The sequence below is a fragment of the Peromyscus leucopus genome, chromosome 19, assembly GCF_004664715.2.
Source record: "Peromyscus leucopus breed LL Stock chromosome 19, UCI_PerLeu_2.1, whole genome shotgun sequence".
Taxonomy (NCBI): Eukaryota; Metazoa; Chordata; class Mammalia; order Rodentia; family Cricetidae; genus Peromyscus; species Peromyscus leucopus.
The window spans coordinates 37,469,697-37,491,517 of NC_051079.1; the positions used below are offsets into that span (position 1 = coordinate 37,469,697).

A 21,821-nucleotide genomic window follows, 5' to 3' on the forward strand; every position below is an offset into this window, starting at 1 on the left:
AAGATTCCAAAATTTTTTTTTATATGAAGAGAATAACTTCTCACACTAAATACAAACTGTTATAAAATATTATATTGGCTTCCTTGATATTGAGTTCATACAGGTTTAGAGATATCTGGAGCTGAATAAATGGCACTCAGTGGTTAAGAATCTCAGCTATTCTTAGAGCTTGCTTAATTGAATTTGGTTTCAGCACTCATGTCAGGGGCTCACAGCCTCCTGTGACTCTGGCTTCAAGGGACCTGATGCCCTCTTCTGGCCTCTGTGTGTAGTCACACACATAGCATACACTTGACACATAGACACACATATAAATAAAAATTAAAAACAATTTAAAAAAAAGAATTTGAAGAAAGAAAAGTAGTCATCAAAGCTTAGATAATCAGATGTCAATATGTATTTAGCACAGCATGTAGGCGACACATACCTGCGATTTAAGTGCTTGGGAAGCTGAGGCAGGATGATGTTAGGTTTAAGACCATCCAGGACTACAGGATGGTGCCCTTTCTTTTAAAAAAAATTATTTTATGTGCAAGGTTTAAATAGTATTACTGGCAAGCAACATATTTGGCATTGCTTAAAAATATTCTCACCCTCTATAGTAAGGTCTGTAGCTTTCCTGAAATACTGAAGGGACCTGATGTTCTGTCAGCCCTATTGCATGTATTCTACCAGATTAATAGTTGGCAGTGAAGGTTATCAATTCTAAACTCATAAAGACAGCCCCAACTTCTGGGGCTGTTAGTGGACTTGCTTTTATAGGTATTTGTAGTTGGAGTTTTCTCTCTGGGTCCCGCCAATCCCCGGCAGTCTGACAGCCCACTTATAAAATTAACACACAAACGCTTATATTATTTACAAACTGTATGGCCGTGGCAGGCTTCTTGCTAACTGTTCTTATATCTTAAATTAACCCATTTCTATAAATCTTGCCTCGTGGCTCGTGGCTTACTGGCATCTTCACATGCTGCTTGTCATGGCGGCGGATGGCAGTGTCTCCCTCACTCAGCCTTCCACTTCCCAGAATTCTCCTCTCTCCTTGTCCCACCTATACTTCCTGCCTTGCCATTGGCCATTCAGTGTTTTATTTATACAAAAGGATATCCACAATAGGTATTCAGTAAGAAAGAAATCTTAAAAGTTCTTATTAATAAAATCAAACCCGAGGCCAGTTATTGGGGTCAATGCTGGTAGATCAGAGAGACAGAACAAGCCACAGGTAACCTCACCTGGCCAGATCCTCAGCTGGTCTTGTTTCCTCAGACTGGAAGCTTCTGTGTCCTCATCCAGAATGTATCTCAGCTGAACTGTGCTGCTCTAAAGCCTGAAGCTTAACCAGCCACATGCTTAACCAGCCAAAATGCTGCTAGTTTCTGGTCCTCACGCCTTATATATCTTTCTGCTTTCTACCACCACTCTCTGGGATTAAAGGCTGGCTTTCTGGGATTAAAGGCATGTGTCACCATGCTTGGTTTTTTCCAATGTGGCCTTGAACTCACAGAGATCCAGAGGGATTTCTATCTCTGGAATGCTAGGATTAAAGGTGTGTGCTATCACTGCCTAACTAGTGGCTTTTCTGTTCTCTGACCCCAGATAAGTTTATTAAGGTACACGATATTTTGGGGAACACAATATCACCACAATTACTATCTTATGAGATATTTTCTCTATGGAGAGAATTTCTATAACTGACAAGAAAGAGACTGGGAAAATTAAACTAATTAAATTAATCATTTGGTTTCCCCCCCCCATTTCTTCTTTGTCATGAACACATTCTCTAGGAACTAATAGTTCAAGAATAAGTGCATATTATATAAGCAAATGTAATAAAATAAGATTTCTTAACGTCTTACTTTGAAACTCAGGTAAATCAGTAGATCTTTTCTTCCCTTCTGGTTTTCTGAAAAATCTCACAAGCTGCTGCTAGGACTAAAAGCCAAGCCCTCGCTTGGGCTAGCCAGGCACTGTACCACTGTGCCAGTACCCTAAGCCACTACTTTTTGAGTTTTACTAAACCTGTTAGAAATTGAGATAAGCCGAGTGGTGGTGGCGCACGCCTTTAATCCCAGCACTTGGGAGGCAGAGGCAGGCGGATCTCTGTGAGTTCAAGGCCAGCCTGGTCTACAGAGTGAGATCCAGGAAAGGCGCAGAGCTACACAGAGAAACCCTGTCTTGAAAAACAAAACAAACAAACAAACAAACAAAAAAGAAATTGAGATAATAGTTTTATAATATCCTAAACAGGAAAACACATTCTGTTGTTCTAAGCAACACTTCTTACCACAGTTGTGTGATTTACCCACCCTATCCCACTGAAGATAAACTTAGTGTGCTAATTCAGTTCAACTCATGACACTCTCTACCTGCAGTTAGAATCAGGTGCCACAAGTCAAGAGCTCAGTGCCACAAGCTTGTCCTCTGCCTCACTTGCCCTGTACTATAAACAGACTATAAAAGAGGGTTCTCCCAACCCCCTCCTTTGGTTTGACTAATCTGCTAGAATAATTCACAAAATTCAGTGAAACGCTTTATTATGTTTGACACTTTATTGTAAAGGTTTTATAAAGTAACATATATGAAGAGATATATAAGGTGAGGTCAGAAGAGGCGTGAGAACAGCTTTTGTCTCCCTAGAGTTGGGTTCCTTTCTTCCCATGATCTCCAAGTATCTTTGGTTCCAGAAGTGATAGGCAGTCCTTATTCATCTTATAAGGCAACCACATAAGAGAACTACGTAAACTGTATACATGGTACTAGGCCAGTTTTATTTCAAGTTGCTTTTTTGGCCACATAAAATCACCTTAATACTTAGCTGTACAGTTGTATCTGTATGAATTCTCAAGTATGATATTCTAGTCAAAACCTTGGTAATATAACCAGTCTTTCTAATTATGTCTTATTATAAGGAGAGAATAGTCTACCTTTTCAGTACTGATAATCAAACCCCACAAGTATGGTATGCATTTCCTTCATAAAGTAAAAAATTAGGTCTTTTCACACTGTCCCAAAGCACTCCCATGTTCTGTCTTTTTCTTTTCTTCTCCTTTTTTTTTTCCCTTATACTAAGTGACTCAATTCCTTTACTTTGTCTTCTAGCCCTGACGTGGTTTTCTGTATGATCTATTCCATTGGTGAGGTTTCCACAGAGGTTTTTGTTTTGATTAATGAGTTTATCATTTCTATCATCTTTTCAGTTTGGTTCTCTTCATCAGTCCTCTTTATTGAATTCTATTTTCATATCTTGGGTTGGTTCATTTCATTTGACTCTTTCTTTTTGTTCTTTTAGTGTATATACATATCTTTTTGAGTTGTTTGACTATAGTTATAATTATTCTTTTGAATTGTTTGTCTGGGGTTTTTTCCAGGGCATTTTCATTGGAGGTCATTACTTTAGGATTAGTTATGGGGGGCATTTTGTCATTTTTGTGTGTGTTACTTTCCTTCTTCATTGGGTCTTGTGCACCCGGAGTAGTTTGTTAGTTACATCTTCCCTTTAGTTCACATCACCTATCTTCTTCCAGTGGAGGTGTGTCAATGTACAGGAGAGATTTAAGTTATAAAAAAACATTGAGGTCCCCGCTGGCGGTCCGTCGCGCTCCCGTGGGTGGCGGTCCCCGCCGTGCGTCAGGACCGGGGTCCGGTGTGGAGAGCCATTCGTCCCGGGAAACGGGGTGAGGCCGGAAATGGGGCCGCCCTCTCGCCTGTCACCTTCAACATTCGTGTGGAACCTGGCGCTAAACCATTCGTAGACAACCTGCTTCTAGGTCAGGGTTTCGTACGTAGCAGAGCAGCTCCCTCGCCCCGATCTATTGAAAGTCAGCCCTCGACACAAGGCCCTGTCCTAGAAACATAACTCGCAAAGAACAGGCTGGCCTCCAAATCACTCACTCACTCAATCTTGCTGGATCCACCATCCACCTGCCAGTCTGGATTGACTGCAACTGCCCTCCTTCCCCAAGTCACGAATCCCACACCTACAAAAGAAGAAATTTAGGAAGACATCTCTTCCCCTCCAACCCATGCCCTCTTCCACGGTATACTTAAATAAATAAATAAATAAATAAATAAATAAATAAATAAATAAATAAATGAATGAATGAAAAGTTAAAAAGAACCATTGAGACATTTTCCTCTGTGGAGCTTGTGTTGAGGGCTTCAGGTTATAGAATCTTCTGTTGTATTAGTTAAGAGTCATCATTCAAAGATAAGCATGGCCCTAGGCTATCTTGTCATCTCTGGTCAAGCAGAGGTAGGCATGTAAAATTTGAAGGATATGGAGTTCAGAGACCTATGGAATACAGATGAGTGGGGCCTGCCTGGTTATGCAGGGAAGTAAAGTCAGATCTTAGTGAATCTGGGTGACTGGTAGGATAAGAAGTCGGCCTAGGCAGAGACTGTGGGGACACTGTAAGATTCTGAAGGAGCTGGGTAACCTAGCAGCACAGAAGTGAGCTTCCAGAGGAACCACACATGAAGTCAGATAAGCTGACAGCACAGATGGGTAAAGTCTTGGAGGTACCAGGAGGCCTAGGGGCTGGGGAAGGATCAGATCCTACCTGGAAGCACAGAAGAAAAGGCCTGAATCACATTTGTTTGTATTTACCAAAGATTTTCTGAGTTCTTGTGAGCTTTAAGTAGACTTGTACTAGCTTCTTTCTAAGATTTTAAGGAGCATTTAATTTACTTCTGAGCCTATTTCTTTTTAAGCCAGTTATTTGGAGCTCTTATGAATTAATTTTGGCAATATCACTTAGAAGCAGAAAATGTCACACAAGTAATGCACTTCTAGGTTTGATTTTAATGTGTGCCCATACAGGTGGGAGGAAGGAGGGAGGGATGAACAACATACATACACACAGAGACAGACACATACTGAGAGAGACAGACAGACATACACAGACACAGAGAGGGAGGAAGTAATAACAGGGAGAAAAGAAATATAGAGTATTATTACTTGCACATCTAGTTTTTCAGTAACTTCTGCTTGTCAGTCAGAAGGTGCATTCCACTGTATCAGGCATTGGGGATCCCTTTTTTATCCACTGTGTCCTAGAGATAGGTGATTTGTCCCTATTGTAACTACCAGAATTTTAAATTAATCTTTGGTAAGGTTTACTCATTTCTCTTCAAAACAAAACAAAAAAAACCCTCCACAGGTTCTTTCTTTGTATTGTTTATGCCTAAAATTAGGTAAAGTCTGAGATAATAGGAGTTCTAGACTTGAATTTAGGAGAACACACAATGTTGTATCTCCCTGAAACTTGATTGACCTGAGACCCCCTGCTGTACTCAGTCTGGTACATCTTATGGACTTAGTCTGGGGGAAAATGCTCAAACCAGGTGGTAGGACTGAAATCTGAGTGTGATGTTTTTGTGGTAATCTGTAAATGTGCAGCAAGAAGCAGTAACTATAAGGCTATCTCTCCCCTGTGCCTGATTGCTTGTGGCTCTTGAGGGTCTTCAAAAAATAGTGTCCTCTGTGTCCATCCTCAGAAACAGAACCTTCAGAGGCTATTTAAACATTCACCACTAAGTTTATGAAATCAGACCACAGGTGGTTTAAGGCTTTACCAAAATATTAATTAGCTTCTCAGTGGTGTCACCACATAGTTGACAGAACCAGCTGAGAGGAGAGAAACCACTTATTTTGGCTCATGGTTTCTGAGTGTTGAGTCCTCTGAACAGAAATCTGGGTAGTGGGAGCCAGCCAGGAACCATAGAAATAGGATGTGCTATCACTTTGAGCTGCTTTGCTCTTCTATTCCATCTGCTTTCTCTGGCCTATGAGATGTCACCTCCCATGTTTGTAATACTTCTTTCCTCCCTCAGTTCATCCTCTCTAGAAACATTCTCACAAACACACCCAGAGATGTGCCTCACTGATGTCGTAGGTGAATCTAAACCCAGGCAGTAAAGATTAACCATCACACTAAGTTAGCAGGAGAAAATAATAAAGGTGTTTGCTGAAGCAAATTTTAAAGAAATTTGGTTCATTAAAGTGATGTTACTAATTAGAGCTGAAGCTTTAGTTTTTGTCTTACTGGTTATAGTGAGTTGTGTTTAGGCTTGTTCATACACCAGAGCCATTGTAGCCTAGTGTTTTTAGCACTGTAGATAATATTGGGAAAACTTAAACAGTTTTTAAACAGCTGTCCTTGTTGTTTATAACTAAGACGTGGGAGGAAAAGAAAAGAGTTAACATCCCCTCAACCAGTCTCAAGACATTGTGCTGCTGTCCTCTCACCCCTACCCAGTACTCGGCAACATTCTAAACCAGCCTGAATTCATTTCTATTCCTTACTTGGTAAAGAACTAGTAAAACTCAACTAATAACATCGTTAGCAGCTTGCTGGGTATTTTATACATATTGATTTTCATTATCCCCATTCTATACTAATTTTAACAGTTATAATAATTTGGGTGCCATTTGTTATATTTTTTGAGTGATTTATGTAAATGATCTCATTTATTCTCAAAACTAATGACTTATGTATTATTATTCCATATTATAAGTAGTATTATCAGACATTAGCATATATTTGAGATAACAGGTCTACCAAAATTATTTAGAAATGAAATTTTCTCTTTTAGTATGGTATTCAAAACCATTTATAATATGACTTTTTCTTAGAAAATGTATAATTTTGGGCTGGAGAGATGGCTTAGAGGTTAAGAGCACTGACTGATCTTCCAGAGGTCTTGAGTTCAATTCCCAGCAACCACATGGTGGCTCACAACCATCTGTAATGAGATCTGGTGCCCTCTTCTGTCGTGCAGACATATATACAAACAAAACACTGTATACATGATAATAAATAAATAAATTTAAAAAAAAAAAGAAAATGTATAATTTTAAACATTAATAGGATGACTGATAAAGATTGATTCTTTAATAGTCCCAATATTTTTTATAATAAATGTTTGTCATAAAAATTATTTATTTTATGCTCTTAAGACATTAAGATAATTTTGGGAATAGTCATAATTTATAACAATCTAATATAAATATGTCTACTGTTTGAAGACATTCTCAGTCAAATGAAAGTACATCATATGACTTTTCTTGTATGAAATAAATCTTTAAAGGTAAATTTATATAAATGAATTGATTTCCTAGGTACTTCTTTGATAAGTAATTCCAGATTGGGTTAGGAAACAAATTTTTTCAAACTTTTTAAAAATGAATATGTAATTTTTGTCATCCTGTAATGCAGACCTGACAGGTGCTCAAGATGGGAGTGTCAGAATGTTTGAGTGGGGCCATTCTCAGCAAATAACCTGTTTTCGATCTGGTGGCAATTCAAGAATTACAAGAATGAGATTTAACTATCAGGGAAATAAGGTACGATTAAGAATTAAATTTTGTTTTTTAAAAAAAGGTTGATGGTATATAAATTCACTAGTTTGAAGTTTTGAAGAGAATGTTCAAAATACTATTTCTTATGAATTCTTTTAATTCTTCTCAATGAACATTGAAGTGCACTTGATTCTTCCTGTTGATATGTGGTATACATATGTCACTACTAAAATTAAGTTAAATGTTCCCAAAGGACTAATGTTCTACCTTGTATTTCTTTGAGTGGTGAAAGTCCATTTCTTTAGTCCCTGGAATCAACTTAGAGTATGATTCAGCACCAAGCAGCAAACACAATTTGGGGTGTGTTAGATCTGCTTAATTGTAATTTGTATTCACTTTAAAACTGAGAAGCATTGCTATAGAATGACAGATCATCAAACTCAGTTAGCCACATAGCTTTTATAGAACTTTTTTGGCATCAAAGTTCCATTGTTCATTATGTTTTCTTTGAGTATTTTATACTGGGAGAGTTAAGGAGGACAAATATTTTATGGTGGGCAAACCTGTAATTACTGAGATACTTAAGAAAAAAGTGGGAGTAGGAGGTATGCTATGCAATTGTTTCTCCTAGAAATGACAGGAAAGCTACATCCATGACAGCTAAGCAATATGGCTGCCTAAACATCACAACACCAATAGCACACTAATGAGGAAGCAGGAGATTTCAGGGGCCCTAGACAAAGAACTATAGACAACTAGTAACTACTGAAAGAGGAGAATTTACCTCTCCCAGGGACGAGCCTTGTAGTTGGGTGTTCACTACAAAATGGTCAGCCCTAAAAGCATAAATACACAATAACATTAAACAGACTCAGCAAGTTCCATTTATATATTTATGTGTGTATATGTGTAACAGTAATAATCAAAGAGAAGGATGCCATGAATTTGAAGTGGAGCAGGAAGGTTGAAGGGAAAAGAAAGGAGAAATGATGAAATTATATTTTAATTTTTTTAAAGTTTGATGAACCACCTCTAGACATTCTTTTATTGTCTGTTACTTCTCATATTGCTGTTTATTTCAAATTGCTTTTCTGAAGCATTATTAAGAGGTATTAAAAGGTATCTTAGCCTGCTGTTTGTCTTCTGGATCATGCTTCACTAAAAGTTTATACAGATCCTAAATAATAATATCTCTTGCCATTTCCTTCCTTTGAATTTCAGTTATGGTGCTCAAAAAGTTCAGATTTCAGACCATTTTGGATTTCAGATTTTCAGATTTTAAGTGCTTGATTAGTGTAGTATGTGCAAATATTTAAACAGAAACCTTCAAAATCTGACCCTCATCTGGTACAAACATTTTTGATAAGAATATTCAACTTGGACTGTCAGTTGTATTCCCTCTCAATGTTCAGTATGTTTGCAATTTTCTTTGGTAGTATTCTGTTGCTTCTAGTCTATGTACGTTCCTTTGAAATATCATCTTTGACATAATGAGCAACATAATTGAATATGTACAAAAATAAGTGCTATCTTTTTTGTTTTTGTGAAACCCTTCAAGGTATCGCTTACCAAATGCATCAGTATAATACTCAAACCTTTCTACAGCTTTATTCCATAGTCTGAGTTGTTTTTCAGCATTGATGCTGCTACAGTCTTTCATATAATCTGTTTTAAAGTACAAGAAGCTTCAGCTCATTGCCTACCTACGAGGTTTCTTGAACTTAACTTAGTGTTCGTACTTTAACCATGATATAACCAAACAGCACAATACCTAAACCTGTTTTCTCCTTTAGCAAGGAAGCATCCTGAGTAAATGGTAGAGAAGACGTGGTGTGTCCCAGTTATGTTAATTAGTTTGATTGTGAATTACAGATTGAAATGGGCAGTCAAAAGACTGAATATCTCAGCAAAACTAAGATAATAAGACTAATAAGTGACATGAGGAATTCTTAAGAAATTGAGAAATGCTGGGCAGTGGTGGCGCAAGCCTTTAATCCCAGCACTCGGTGGGGGGGGGCAGAGGCAGGCGGATCTCTGTGAGTTCAAGGCCAGCCTGGTCTACAGAGTGAGATCCAGGACAGCCAGAGCTGTTACACAGAGAAAACCTGTCACCAAAATGCCCCCCCCCAAGTTAGCTATTTTGGCCTTTGAAGATATTATCATATACTCCTATACTTAATTAATTCAGTGTCTTCCCAATTAAAATTACATTGAGATTCAGCAAAAGAATTCTTTGACTTTGATCATTCATTCTTATTTTACTTTCTGTTGTTTGTGTATTTTTGTTTTGTGCTAGGGGGATTTATTTTTATTTTTGGCAAAGGATCAGCCCAGTGTAGCATGGTATTCCTTATATGGACCAGGCTGTCCTGGAACTCAGAGCAATTCTCCTTTCTCAGCCTCCTAAATGCTTGGATCACAGATGTGTAGGACCATGCCAGGTCTTCTTATTTATATATTTCCATATTGCATGTTTTTGAAAGACTTTTTTTGTTTTTTTTTTAATGAACACTTACTTATAGTTGTATTTACATAAAGTTTTTGTGTGGCTTATAGTTAATTCAGTATTGAATAGCTCAAAGGACTTGACTTACAGACAATGGTGCAAACTACTTTAATTAACCAAGTATCTGATGTTTGCTTCTTGCTACACTGGAAGTTTTCTTAAAGTGATATGTAAATATAGTTCAAAATTAGATTGAAGCTTAGGTGAAATTAAAAGGTAACAGAATATCAGTCAAATGTTAAACATTGAGATAATGTGTCACACTGGGTATAAGGATAAATGTGTGCTTTTAATTTGCACTAATCATTTAATTTTTTTTTAAAGTTTGGAATTGTTGATGCTGATGGATATTTAAGTTTGTACCAAACAAACTGGAAATGTTGTCCAGTTACTGGGAGCATGCCTAAGCCATATCTGGTAAGTTAAAAATTCCTATATATACATAAAACATGAATTTTACATTTAAAAATCAAAGTTTATGCTTTAGCTAGTAGTCTTAAAATTAATAAATAAAATGTCTAGTCTTGTCTACTCAGTCACTACTACAGGCTCCTGTTGTATTATGTGGAAATTACTGAGTAAAGTTTAGAAAGTTAGCATGCACAGCACCATATCTTCAAAGACCCATGTAAAGTACTGGGACTTTTCCAACCTCACTAAGCTGCAGATGAGTCCGATACCTAATTAAGATGACAAGCAGACCAGTAACATATCAGATTGTTCTCCTGTACTTGGCTCTTCATAATGAGCAAAGTAGGAAGGGCATCCTGCTGCTGACTCTTGTTTTCATCTCTGTCAAAGACTGTGCAGACTTCAAAAAAATTTGCCTTCAGAGAATAAAAACGTTCTATTTAGTCTGTTCTTCATTGACTCCCTTTACAGAACTAAATATAAACAATACATGTTAAAAAGATTAGGATTATAGATTATGATTCTGGCTGTTCAGCTGATGTTAAATGTTAGAGTTCAGTATTGATCTAAATAAACTCAAGGGAGCATTGCTAGTATACCTTGAAGAGGACTTAGCCTGTTCTTTTGCCTCATAGTTTTGTTAGGCTACAGTGTGAACTGTGTAAGTTTACGTTTTGGAGAGACTACTGCTTTTCTATTTTTAATTGGTGAAATGATCATAATAAGTTTGGTTGAATATTCCGAAGTACTATGAGCTTTCTCTTTTGTAGTAGTAACTTTTTATTATTGAACAATTATTTAGAAGTTTGGATGTTTCTGAAATATTCATAATGTCAGCTTAACAAAGATATTTCATCTAGGATAATCTTAAATCCTGGTTTCTGTCTTCTTATAAGACAGTTTTGTTGTTTGGTTTTTTTTTTCTTTTTTTTCCCCCCACTAACTAGACATAGGTAACTATTTGAAGTTTAACCCCTGTATGTTTTCTTCTAAAGGTGTTGGTTGAACAAAAGTGAAAAAGACGGTTTAGGAACTGTTCATATTTTTTTACAGAAAGAGGGGGAGAATCACCACGAAAGTTCCTTGTATTCTCCAACCTTTTTAAAGATCAGAAGATTAAAAATAGAAATTATTTTTAAAAGACATGAAGTACATGATCACATTTTAGTTATACATCTACTTGGTCATGGAAACTTTACTAGCAATAGTAACTTTTATTGTTTATGACCATTCCAGGCTTGGCAGTGTCATAACAAGACAGCCAATGACTTTGTCTTCGTTAGTTCCTCCTCTCTGATAGCTACAGCTGGTCTTTCAACCGACAATAGGTAAGAGATGTAGCTAAAACAGAAGTATTGTGTGTGGGTAACTAAATTGTTGTGTTGCTGTATATTTCTTTGTCTCAGTAATCATGCCTTAGGAATTTTTATCATAAGGATATCTTATTTAAAGCATTCTTCGTGACATAAAGCTTGGGAAATTCTAGTACCATTTAAAGCAAAATCCATTCTTTATTATTTTTAATGTTCTCATATTGAGACTTTAGAAGAAAGGATTTGATTATTGGTGAAATGAACATTTCTTTGTATTTTCTATATATTCAGAAAACTTGAAGCTGAAAAAGGTACTGTTATTTATTGGTCATGCTATTTAGTTAACTTGGAAGTCTTCACCATGGCCTTACTAGGTAGGTATTATCATTTTCACAAGAAAATAGGAAAGTCAGAGCAGCTTTCTAGTTTGCAAGAACAGCTCTGTCTTCTTCCTCTATATTCTCATGCAGAACATCCAGGCTCACAATCCAGACACACTGAGCTTGCTGAGCTTCTGAAACTCCTCTGTAAGCTTCATACTGCACTGGAAAGTAGCTTCAGGGCTGGAGACTGGCCTGTGTTCAGTAGATTCATGAGTGTGTATGCCCACATCTCTGTACAATAACTAGCATTTTCTATGACTTGTTTGTTACTTAGTAAATAGATTAGAAAATTAGTAAATGCATAAGTAATTTCTAAAGTCAGCCTTCAGTTAGTATTATTTTTAAGTACATGTTAATCAAAACTTAACTTAGTTTTATAAATTAACAGTTTTTAAATTGTGTGTGAGAATTATATATATATATTAAATATGTAATTTTATATATTTAAAAATCAATACCTTTTGAGCAAAAAAGTTTAAATGTTATGTTTAATTTTTGGCTTGTTATTTTATTCTATTTTTTTGTGTGTCAGTTAAAAAGAAATCCTTTTTATCTCCCCAGAAACATATGTCTATGGGATACTCTAGTTGCACCTGCTAATAGTTTAGTCCATGGTAAGTTTTGAAGACATTTTATCAACTGTAGAAGTCAAGAAATTTGCATCTTGAACTGAGGATGTAGCTCATTTGGAGAATGCTTGTCTAGCACACACACACTCCTAGGTATGAACCTCAGCACCTAGAGCTAATTGGTCCATACATCAAGGTGTTAGGTCAGTACAATAAAACCAGTTGCTTTCCTCTGCACCAACAATGAATATCTATAATTTGAAATTATAAGAGCTTATCATAACATCTGAAATAATTTCACTGAGGCATTTGTCAAACAAAATACACACAAGATATGTGTGTAGGAAGGGACGAAAATAATTTTAAAAGTCAAAGAAGATCTAAATTAATATAGAAAATGACTCAAGTTTAGAGCTTTGAAAACTTAATTTTGTTCAAAATGTCAGTTCCTTCCAACTTTATAAATTTAATACAGTTTTAATGAAATACAAGCAAACTGTTTTATACATATCAATAAGTGAATTCTAAAGTTTATATGAAAATAGCAAACAGCCAACACAATACTGAAGAAAAACAAATTCAGAGGACTCAACTGCCTAATCAGAAATTAATGTAAAGCTGCACTAATCAAACATCGTGACAGTGGCTTTTTCAGAAGTTACACAGAGCGTTGGAAAGAACAGAGAGCCTCGTTATCGGCTCGCTATATATCGTAGACTTTAACAGATAGATGTACAGAGGAACTTAGTGGAGAAAAAGAACAGTTGTTGTTTTCTTCAGTACAGTGCTGAAACAGTTGACTAGTGACACAGAACAACAGCCAACAGCACCTTTGACACGGACTTCACTTTCCAGAGTTTAAAGCTTCATGTAAAGTGCAGACCTCTAGAAGAAAACAGAGGAAAATCTAGGTGGCTTGGGGCTGGTGACTAATGTTTACACATAATACTAAAAAAAGTTTTAAGAATGAAGTGATGATGTTTCCAAGGACTTTTAAACAATCCCCTTCCCACTATTTGAATGGCAAGTAGGCATATAAAAAGATGATCAAGTTTCAAGACTCTTAAACAATCCCCTTCCCACTATTTGAATGGCAAGTAGGCATATAAAAAGATGATCAAGATAATCAGGAAAATGCACATTAGGTGTGCTGCAAAATATCATTTACACCAATATGGCCAAAACGAAAGACTCATGTAGATGAATTTCTAAATAGTCTTATTAAATAAACATGGAGCCAAATATAGGAGTAAAGGCCTTAGAGAATCAGAGAAATAGGGAACACCACCAGCCAACCTTACCTCACCAACTCAGCAGCTTCCAAATGTGAGTTACTTCCTGTCTACCCACACCTATACGCCTTGCTGTTCTGCCATCTGATTTACTCTCTCTGTCCAGCTACATCACTTCCTCTTCCTGTCCAGCTCTGTCACTCCTGTGTACAGACCTCCAGGCCTCCATTGTTAACTAGTATTGGAATTTAAGGCGTGTGCCACCACACCTGGCTCTGTTTCCAGTGTGGCCTTGAACTAACAGAGATCCAGACAGATCCCTATGTGCCAAGTGATAAGATTAAGGGTGTGTGCTACCTTGCCTGACTTCTTTGTTTTCTTAAAATGGCTTGCTTTTTCTTTTGAAGGCAAGCTTTATTTATTAAAACACAAATAAAATATCACCACATTTCAGCACAAATAAAATATCACCACAGACTCAAAAGTGTTGGTTAGGGTGAACAGAAACTGCAACTGCTGACCGAAGCATAAAATGCTATAACCACCTTAAAAAACTTAGTTTTAGCCGGACAGTGGTTGCACACGCCTTTAATCCCAGCACTCTGGAGGCAGAGGCAGGCAGATCTCTGTGAGTTCGAGGACAGCCTGGTCTACAGAGCGAGATCCAGGACAGGCACCAAAACTACATAGAGAAAAAAACCCAAAAAACCCCTTAGTTTTAGTAAAATTAAACATGGACCTACATGAGTCATCTGTATGTACTCTTTTCTATATATGAAAGCTATAAAAAGTCTTATATAGGAATGTTCTTAGCAGATTATTTATAATGTTTATAAATGTTTATTTATAGATTGCTACATTTATGTAATAGATACTATTCAACTGTTTGCTGGTATTGAGTTCAGTTCAACTTGAGTTTCCTTATGTTCTGACCACAAAACTGTAGGCAGTTTGCTGAAACAACACTATGGCTACCCATATTTCCTTCTCTCCTTATTATTCTTCATTGTCTCATGCCTGATACCTCAAATCATTTCTTATATTGCATTTGGTTTTTAAATTAGCTTGGGCTGGAAAGCAAGTCTATTTATTCCATCTTGACCACCTTATAGAAGGTGGTCTTTTATTACTAAGTGGTTTTAACTTTTTTTTTTTTTTTAATCTTCAGCTTTTACCTGCCATGATAGTGGAGCCACAGTTTTAGCATATGCTCCCAAACATCAACTACTAATATCAGGTGGCAGAAAAGGTTTCACGTGTATATTTGACCTTCGACAACGGCAACAGAGGCAGCTTTTTCAGAGCCATGATTCCCCTGTTAAAGCCATTGCTGTTGATCCAACTGAAGAGTACTTTGTTACAGGATCTGCAGAAGGCAATATAAAGGTAAGCAGAGTTGATGCCATCGTATTAATAATATGAAAAAATTTAGAAACTTGGGCCTTTAATCATATCTTTTGTAATAATCTACTTTAATAGTCATAATAGTTCTGTTGTAGCCAACAATGCTAATTACTATTTAATAAATCCTTTCATAAATGGAATTATTTTTAACTGAAATATTACTTTTTCATTGGTTTTAAAATATGCTTAATTAATGCTTAAGAGCCAAATTTTCTATGGATCTAAGTATTTTTCAGATAGTAGAATTAGTCTTGACTCTCTGCTCTGTTATATATATATACTAAATTAACTTTCTAGGTTAACTGAGTAAACCCACATTGCTCCTGTCTTCATAAAATAATATTCAACAACTCAGATTCCATAATTCTGGTTCAAGAATGTACCTAGATAAGCCCTGTTCACAGATTATCAAACTCTATTGTGCTTAAATTTTAAAGTTGTTTAAAGCATTAAGAAGCTTATTTAAAAAAATGTTAAATAACTTATTGAAATGTATATTGCAAGATTCCACCTCAAAAATACTCAGCTGTGAAGTTCTACGTTAAGGAATACCTGTAGACTTTGAGGGAAGATTCTGTGGGCCCATTGCAAGTGGGTGAGCCAGTTTCAGTTGGTCTTCAGGGTGTTTAATGGTCAGCAGTCATAGATGTGAAGAATCTGGTTTTTAGAACCCATTACGTGAGTGTGAGCATATTTAATGTTAAATAAGATGGATTTCTCTCTTAGAGCTGATAGACTGTTTTCCTCCCCCCAACTACCCCCAAAAACCCCAGAACGGCAGAACTTGGGAATGTTACTGTTGTTGTGTTTGATGGAGTTTTGTCTGCACATGTGCCCGTGCACCACACAGTTGCTGGTTGCTGGCAGAGCCTGTAAGAGAGTGTTGAGTCCTCTGGAACAGGAGTTACAGCTGGTTGGGAACCATCATGTGGGTGCTAGAAATCAAACCCGTGTCCTCTGGAGGAGCAGCTAGTGCTCCTAACCAGTGAGTCATCTCCTCAGCCCCAAAGTACTCTTTTTTAACAAATTATATATCCCAACAGAATTATTTTTCTCTGATTTGAAGCCACTTTTTAATTTCAGCTTGTGGCTGCTGGTAAAGGTTTTCAGGGTTTCAGAAAGAGAAAATTTAGACCTCCACCTGTTAACTTCCCGATCCTTAGCACCCTTAGAGAAAGAATTACAGACAAGACAAAGCACAAGACCGAGAAGAAATTTCATAACACAGTAGAAGTACACACTTAAGAAATAGTGTCACGCCTTGGCACGCCTTAACAGCACTCGGAGCAAGACGATCTCTGTAGTCGACAGCCGGTACAAGTAGTCAGAAAGCACAAACTACGCAGAAAGTTCGAAAAAAAAAAAAAAAAAAAAGAAAAGAAAAGAAATAGTGTCACATGGCTAGGATTTTGGATAATTCATATAATGAACAAACCTGAATGGAGGAAGGGATTGTTCATGAGGTGAAGGGCTATAGGGAAATCTGGGAATAGGTCTGGATTTTGCCAGAATAGGGTTTTCTCCCCTTTTCTGTACTTAATAGGGTTTTTTGGGTGTGTTGTGACATCAGATACATGGTGGAAGCAGGCCATTTTGCCCACTGTTGATCTGGACATCTCGGTGTAGCCAAGCAGAGGGACAGTTAGCCGTCACCTGAGTTGGCCATGTTGGTCCCAGTTAACATAGTGGTCTTGCTGTGACACAGCAGTGTGATTGCATTACCTTCTTCCCTGTGCCTGCATAGTGTACCTCAAACAGACTTGAGTTTGGAGTAGGATAAACTGATTTAGATCAGCTATTCTTAGATTCTACACTAGTTCTGGAGTTTAGATTTTAAAATATTTGAAAATATATACTCCAGGGCTGGAGAGATTACTCAGTGCTTAAATGCACAGGCTGCTCTTACAGAGGATCCAGGTTTTATTCTCAGCACCCACATGTAGTTCTCAACCCCTTGTAACTTCTGGCCTCCTCAGGCATCAAGCACCCCTGTGATTTACATACATACGTGTAGTAAGTCATCCATCCACAGAAAATAAAAATAAAGTTCAAAAGGCATAATTTAACAAATTCATGTAAAAGTAGTGTGAATTGATGAGTGTTTTATTTATTTATTTATTTATTTATTTATTTTTTTGGAGAAAAAGGTATTTCCCCTAAGTGATATCAAAAACCAGAAAGTAGATTGCTTTCTCCAAACTGGAAAACAGATATCCTGAAGGCCTTTCCACACAGGGCTTTAATGAGAGAAGACATTTGGGATTTGATTTAAAACAGACACATGTCTTGATGAGGGCTTATACTAGAAACTTTTAGAAATTAGTATTGTAGAATTTTAGTAATTGACTTTGTCTAAGCTTTACTGGGGTAGAGAGCCTCTAGATGTCAGTTTACTTTCATCCTTGCATCTTTTCTGATATCTGAGTATTCAGTATTACAAGGAAGTAATACCCCATAGTAGCTGCACAGCAAAACCTTGATTATAGTCACTGATGCAAGCTTCTGTTCTTTGTACCCAGGCTGTCTCATCTTCATTGCATTGTTAATAATTTGTGCTCTCACTGGATGGACTTTGAGTAATAATAAAAGCAGTTGATGAATGGCTACGGCCGATAGAGAATCAGGAGGCTGTGATTATAGTACTCTCCATCCTTGTAGAAATATCTTACCTGCACAGGAAGGCAGGTTTACATTTTCTTTTGAATTTTTAAGTCAATCACCAGCCCAAGTTTTCATTTTGTCCTTCATATCTTTCAGATTTGGAGTCTTTCTACCTTTAGTCTTCTCCATACTTTTATCAACGAACATGCTCGGCAGTCTATTTTTAGAAATATTGGAACTGGAGTCATGCAAATTGAGACAGGACCAGCAAATCACATTTTCTCTTGTGGAGCTGATGGAACAATGAAAATGAGGATACTACCGGATCAGTTTAGCCCTTTAAATGAGGTGTTAAAGAATGATGTAAAATTGATGCTGTAACATTTTCACAAGAGGGTGTATGATTTATGACCTGCTTTGTGAACGTGGCCAACAGATGCAGTATGCAGTAATCCCTTGTACCAAGGATAAGCTAATGCTTTCTTCTTCTCATATTTATTTTATGTAGCTTTGCCCTTGATGCACTGATGCCTTAAAAGTTACAAGTCACTCAGTTAGATCCTATTGCCTAACGTAGAATGTTAGAATGTATAAATAATGCTGTAGTCATACTATTTATAGTATATTTTAGTAAATATGTCATCATGTTAAAGGAACTTTGTTTTCTCATTGTTACAAACCCTTCTGCAGACCCCACTGCATGAATTCCATTGACAGGAAAACCCTTTAAGACAGGTGCCGAAATAATACTCACTTATTGACTACATTTTCAATACGTTATCACACAGACACAATTCTTTTCCTGTTAATAATGAGAAGTTTATATATAGGTAAGATAAGAAATCTCCATTAAAACTGCTATTGGGACTTCAGTGTGAAAGAGCCTAGAAGTTCATTAGAGTTTTCCTCTTCCCCTTCTATAGCCCAGATGTGTGTATGTAAATGTATTTATGTGTATGTATGTATATGTACATATGTGTGTATATATATATATATATCTTACACATCTTACTTGATATTGTATATACACAAACAGAAACTACCAAGTTTTTTCATGTGTTTAGTGCCATAACACCTGCCACAAATATAAAACTCTTCTTGCGATTTTTTTTGTTATTTTAATTATCACTTTAATTTTCAAGTAATTTAAGAATTCAAAGATTACTATTTTAAAGATATTAAATAAGTCTCAGTAGGCAATAAAGATGTTATGTGGCACACAAGGCATTTACATTTATGAATTTGTTTCCAGTTTTGATTATCAGACATTTTACTTAAATTGTGTTTTAATTTTATTTCTTTTTAGGCTAATTTAGTCTCAAAATTCTGAAAATGTTATAGCAGTGTTTTTAGAAACATTGTAAAAACAGTCAAATTAAATAGATAGTATTTATAAATGTACAGTGCCCTTCAGATCTACCATTGATAGGAAATAAACCTTATATTTTATTATTTTTGCCAAAATATATTATTTTATTATAAAATTTGACCAAAATATTTAAAATTTACAATGCTTCTAATTCAATATGCTAACCCTATTTCTGTCTGTTTCATGCTATATCTTTTCTGATTCAGAATTATAAAAAACTTGATAAATACTTGATTTTTAGCCAATGAGACTGGCAGTAGATGGGGATAAGTGTTTAAGGGACAGTTATATATGACTTAGCTTAAATTTATTTTTAGTTAGAACTATAACTGACCATTTTTATGTAAGGAAATATGGAAAACTATTTGGAATTAAAGAGTCAAAGCAAAGAAATGAAGGGCTGGTAAATGAATTTTGTAATATCCTCAGGATACTTTTATTATAAAAGTATATTGTTAAAGGTTTTGTAAATCGTATTTCATAATTTTAAATATAGTGAGCAAGTTACAGTGAAAACACTGTCCTTATAGAGAGTTTATATGCACATAGTAACCTGTACCTGTAAATTGTGCAATAACAATATATGACTATTTTACAATAGAGAAATCTGTGACAACATTGCAAACAATATTATTCTTTGTTGTAGCTAAGTTATTTTTTAGTAATCTCTTCACAAATCAAGATTCAAAAGGCTTTAAACACTTTCCATAAGAAAGGAAATTTATCGTGTTTATTAAAAACAAGAGGCTTTGGGTATGAACTATTGAGCATTCTAATCGAGGGTTTATACGAATAACCACATTATGTAAGCCCATATGTATTTACATCCAGAGTCATATTTTAAATAAACAATCATGTAGTGATTTTTTTCGCATGTTTTTGTTGTGTTTCTGCCAGTTTAGTTGATTTTAAGTATGTGACATTTTGAATTTCAGAATTTCTATATATGTGACAGTTGTAGAGAGAATTTAACTTCCTCAAATACCTTCTCATTCTTTTCTGTAGTCTTTATTACTTAATGGATAATCATTAAAGATTGTGTCTTACGGTTTCTGCCATGACAACTCTTACGAGGAAAACATTTAATTGTGGTGGCTGGTTTACTGTTGAGAAGTTTGGTCCATTATCATCCTGGTGGGACATGGCAGCATGCAGGCACACATGGTGCTGGAGAGGTAGCTGCTACATGTTGACAGGAGGTAGACCGAGATTCACACTGAACTTGAGCAAAAGGACCTCAAAGCCTGTCCCCACAGTGACACACTTCCTCCAACAAGGCCACACACACCTCTTAATAGTGCCTCTCCCTTTGGGGGCCATTTTCTCTAAAACAACTACAGATAGGAATAAAAATAGTTGAAATGTATAAAGATAAATACACATATACTTACATTTTCATTATTCATACAAATGGAATGAACACATCAAAATACACTTAAATGCTTTGTTTTCTGAGGATGGCTTTGTTACAGAGATTTTTTTTAAACATAATTTTTTATTGGTTCTTGGGAATTTCATATCATGCACCCCAATCTCACTCATTTCCCAGTCCCTCCATGTCTGCCCCTCACCTTCATAGCATCCCCCCTAAAAGAAAATTTAAAAACTATTAAAAACAAACAAAACCCCACTTCGTTCCTCCATCTTTCCCACCTCTCCAACACTTCATTTGCCTTAGTGGCCTTGGGAGCTGTGGTGTGTCTTGCAGTATACCCTTTTGTCTGCTCCCCTTTACTTGCAAATTTCATTGTAGTGGGTTGTTGGTCTGGTTCAAGGCCTCTGGCTTCTGGTACATCAACACTGGACCCTTATCAAAACTCCTCCCAGATATCCCACCTTTGCCCTGAGTCATGGAGATCCTGGGGCCATGGTTCCGCATGACTAGTCCCTTCACACTGCATCAGGTCATGGATGGGGTAGATGCTGGGGTGGTCCAACCCAAACCCTGGATGTGGTTTTGGGTAGCAAATGATTTGGTCAGTCCTGCAGAGGCTGTCCCCTTAGCTAGAGCCAGCTCTTCTATACCCTACCATCAGGGCCATGAGAGATGATGGCTCTGGGGCAGTGAGGGGTAGGGCCATCTCTCCTAAGTGTGGGGCCAGCTCTCCGTTAAGGGGCTGGCCTAGCTTCTGTTGCAGCGGCCAGTGAAGGGCAGGGCTGGCTCAGCAGGCCCTTGGATTACAACGCTACGGTCCCTTGTGGTTTCTTGGGCCACAGAGGTCCGATCCCCACTGCAGCAGGACCATGGACCCAGACATGACCCTTGGGTGCAGCTTGGGCCTGAACATCACCCCGGCCCTGGTGGCAGCGCAGGCCAACCAGACCAGTATAGCCCTGGTGGCAGCATGGCCCAAGGACACCAATGTGGCCTCAGGTGTCTGACTAGACCCCCAGCTATCTGAAGTGTCCTCCGTGATAACAGAAGCCATGGACATCAAAGCAGACCTTGGGGCCTTCTGTAGGGCCATAGACACAGACATGGCCCTCGGCAGCAGCTCTGGCCCAGACATCACAATGGAACTACTAGGTGGCAGCATAGGCCACTCAGATTGGCATGGCCCTCAGACAGCAGCGTGGCCACAGGTAGCCACTTAGACCCTGGGCATCCATGTGGCCTTTGGTGGCAACCCAGGCCACAAACAACACATAACCAGGCTGCAATAGGACCTGCTGGCAGCAGCTTCGACCCAGATGTCACTATGGCCTCTGTTGGTGGTGTTGGCCACTCAGATCAGC

General features: G+C 37.2%; 1 protein-coding gene across 3 annotated transcripts in view; it reads left to right on the forward strand.

The window, feature by feature from the left end:
• Dmxl1 (Dmx like 1) overlaps nucleotides 1-19,959 on the forward strand; it is a 150,353-nt gene extending 130,394 nt beyond the window's left edge. For all 3 annotated transcript variants that reach the window (XM_028871805.2, XM_028871806.2, XM_028871807.2), the window contains 6 exons: nucleotides 7,215-7,342; nucleotides 10,128-10,220; nucleotides 11,451-11,542; nucleotides 12,472-12,524; nucleotides 14,880-15,097; nucleotides 17,873-19,959. In XM_028871805.2, the coding sequence (XP_028727638.1) occupies nucleotides 7,215-7,342; nucleotides 10,128-10,220; nucleotides 11,451-11,542; nucleotides 12,472-12,524; nucleotides 14,880-15,097; nucleotides 17,873-18,097 (809 nt within the window). In that variant the 3' untranslated portion in view covers nucleotides 18,098-19,959. The remainder of the gene's footprint in view (nucleotides 1-7,214; nucleotides 7,343-10,127; nucleotides 10,221-11,450; nucleotides 11,543-12,471; nucleotides 12,525-14,879; nucleotides 15,098-17,872) is intronic.
• The last annotated feature ends 1,862 nt before the right edge of the window (nucleotides 19,960-21,821 follow it).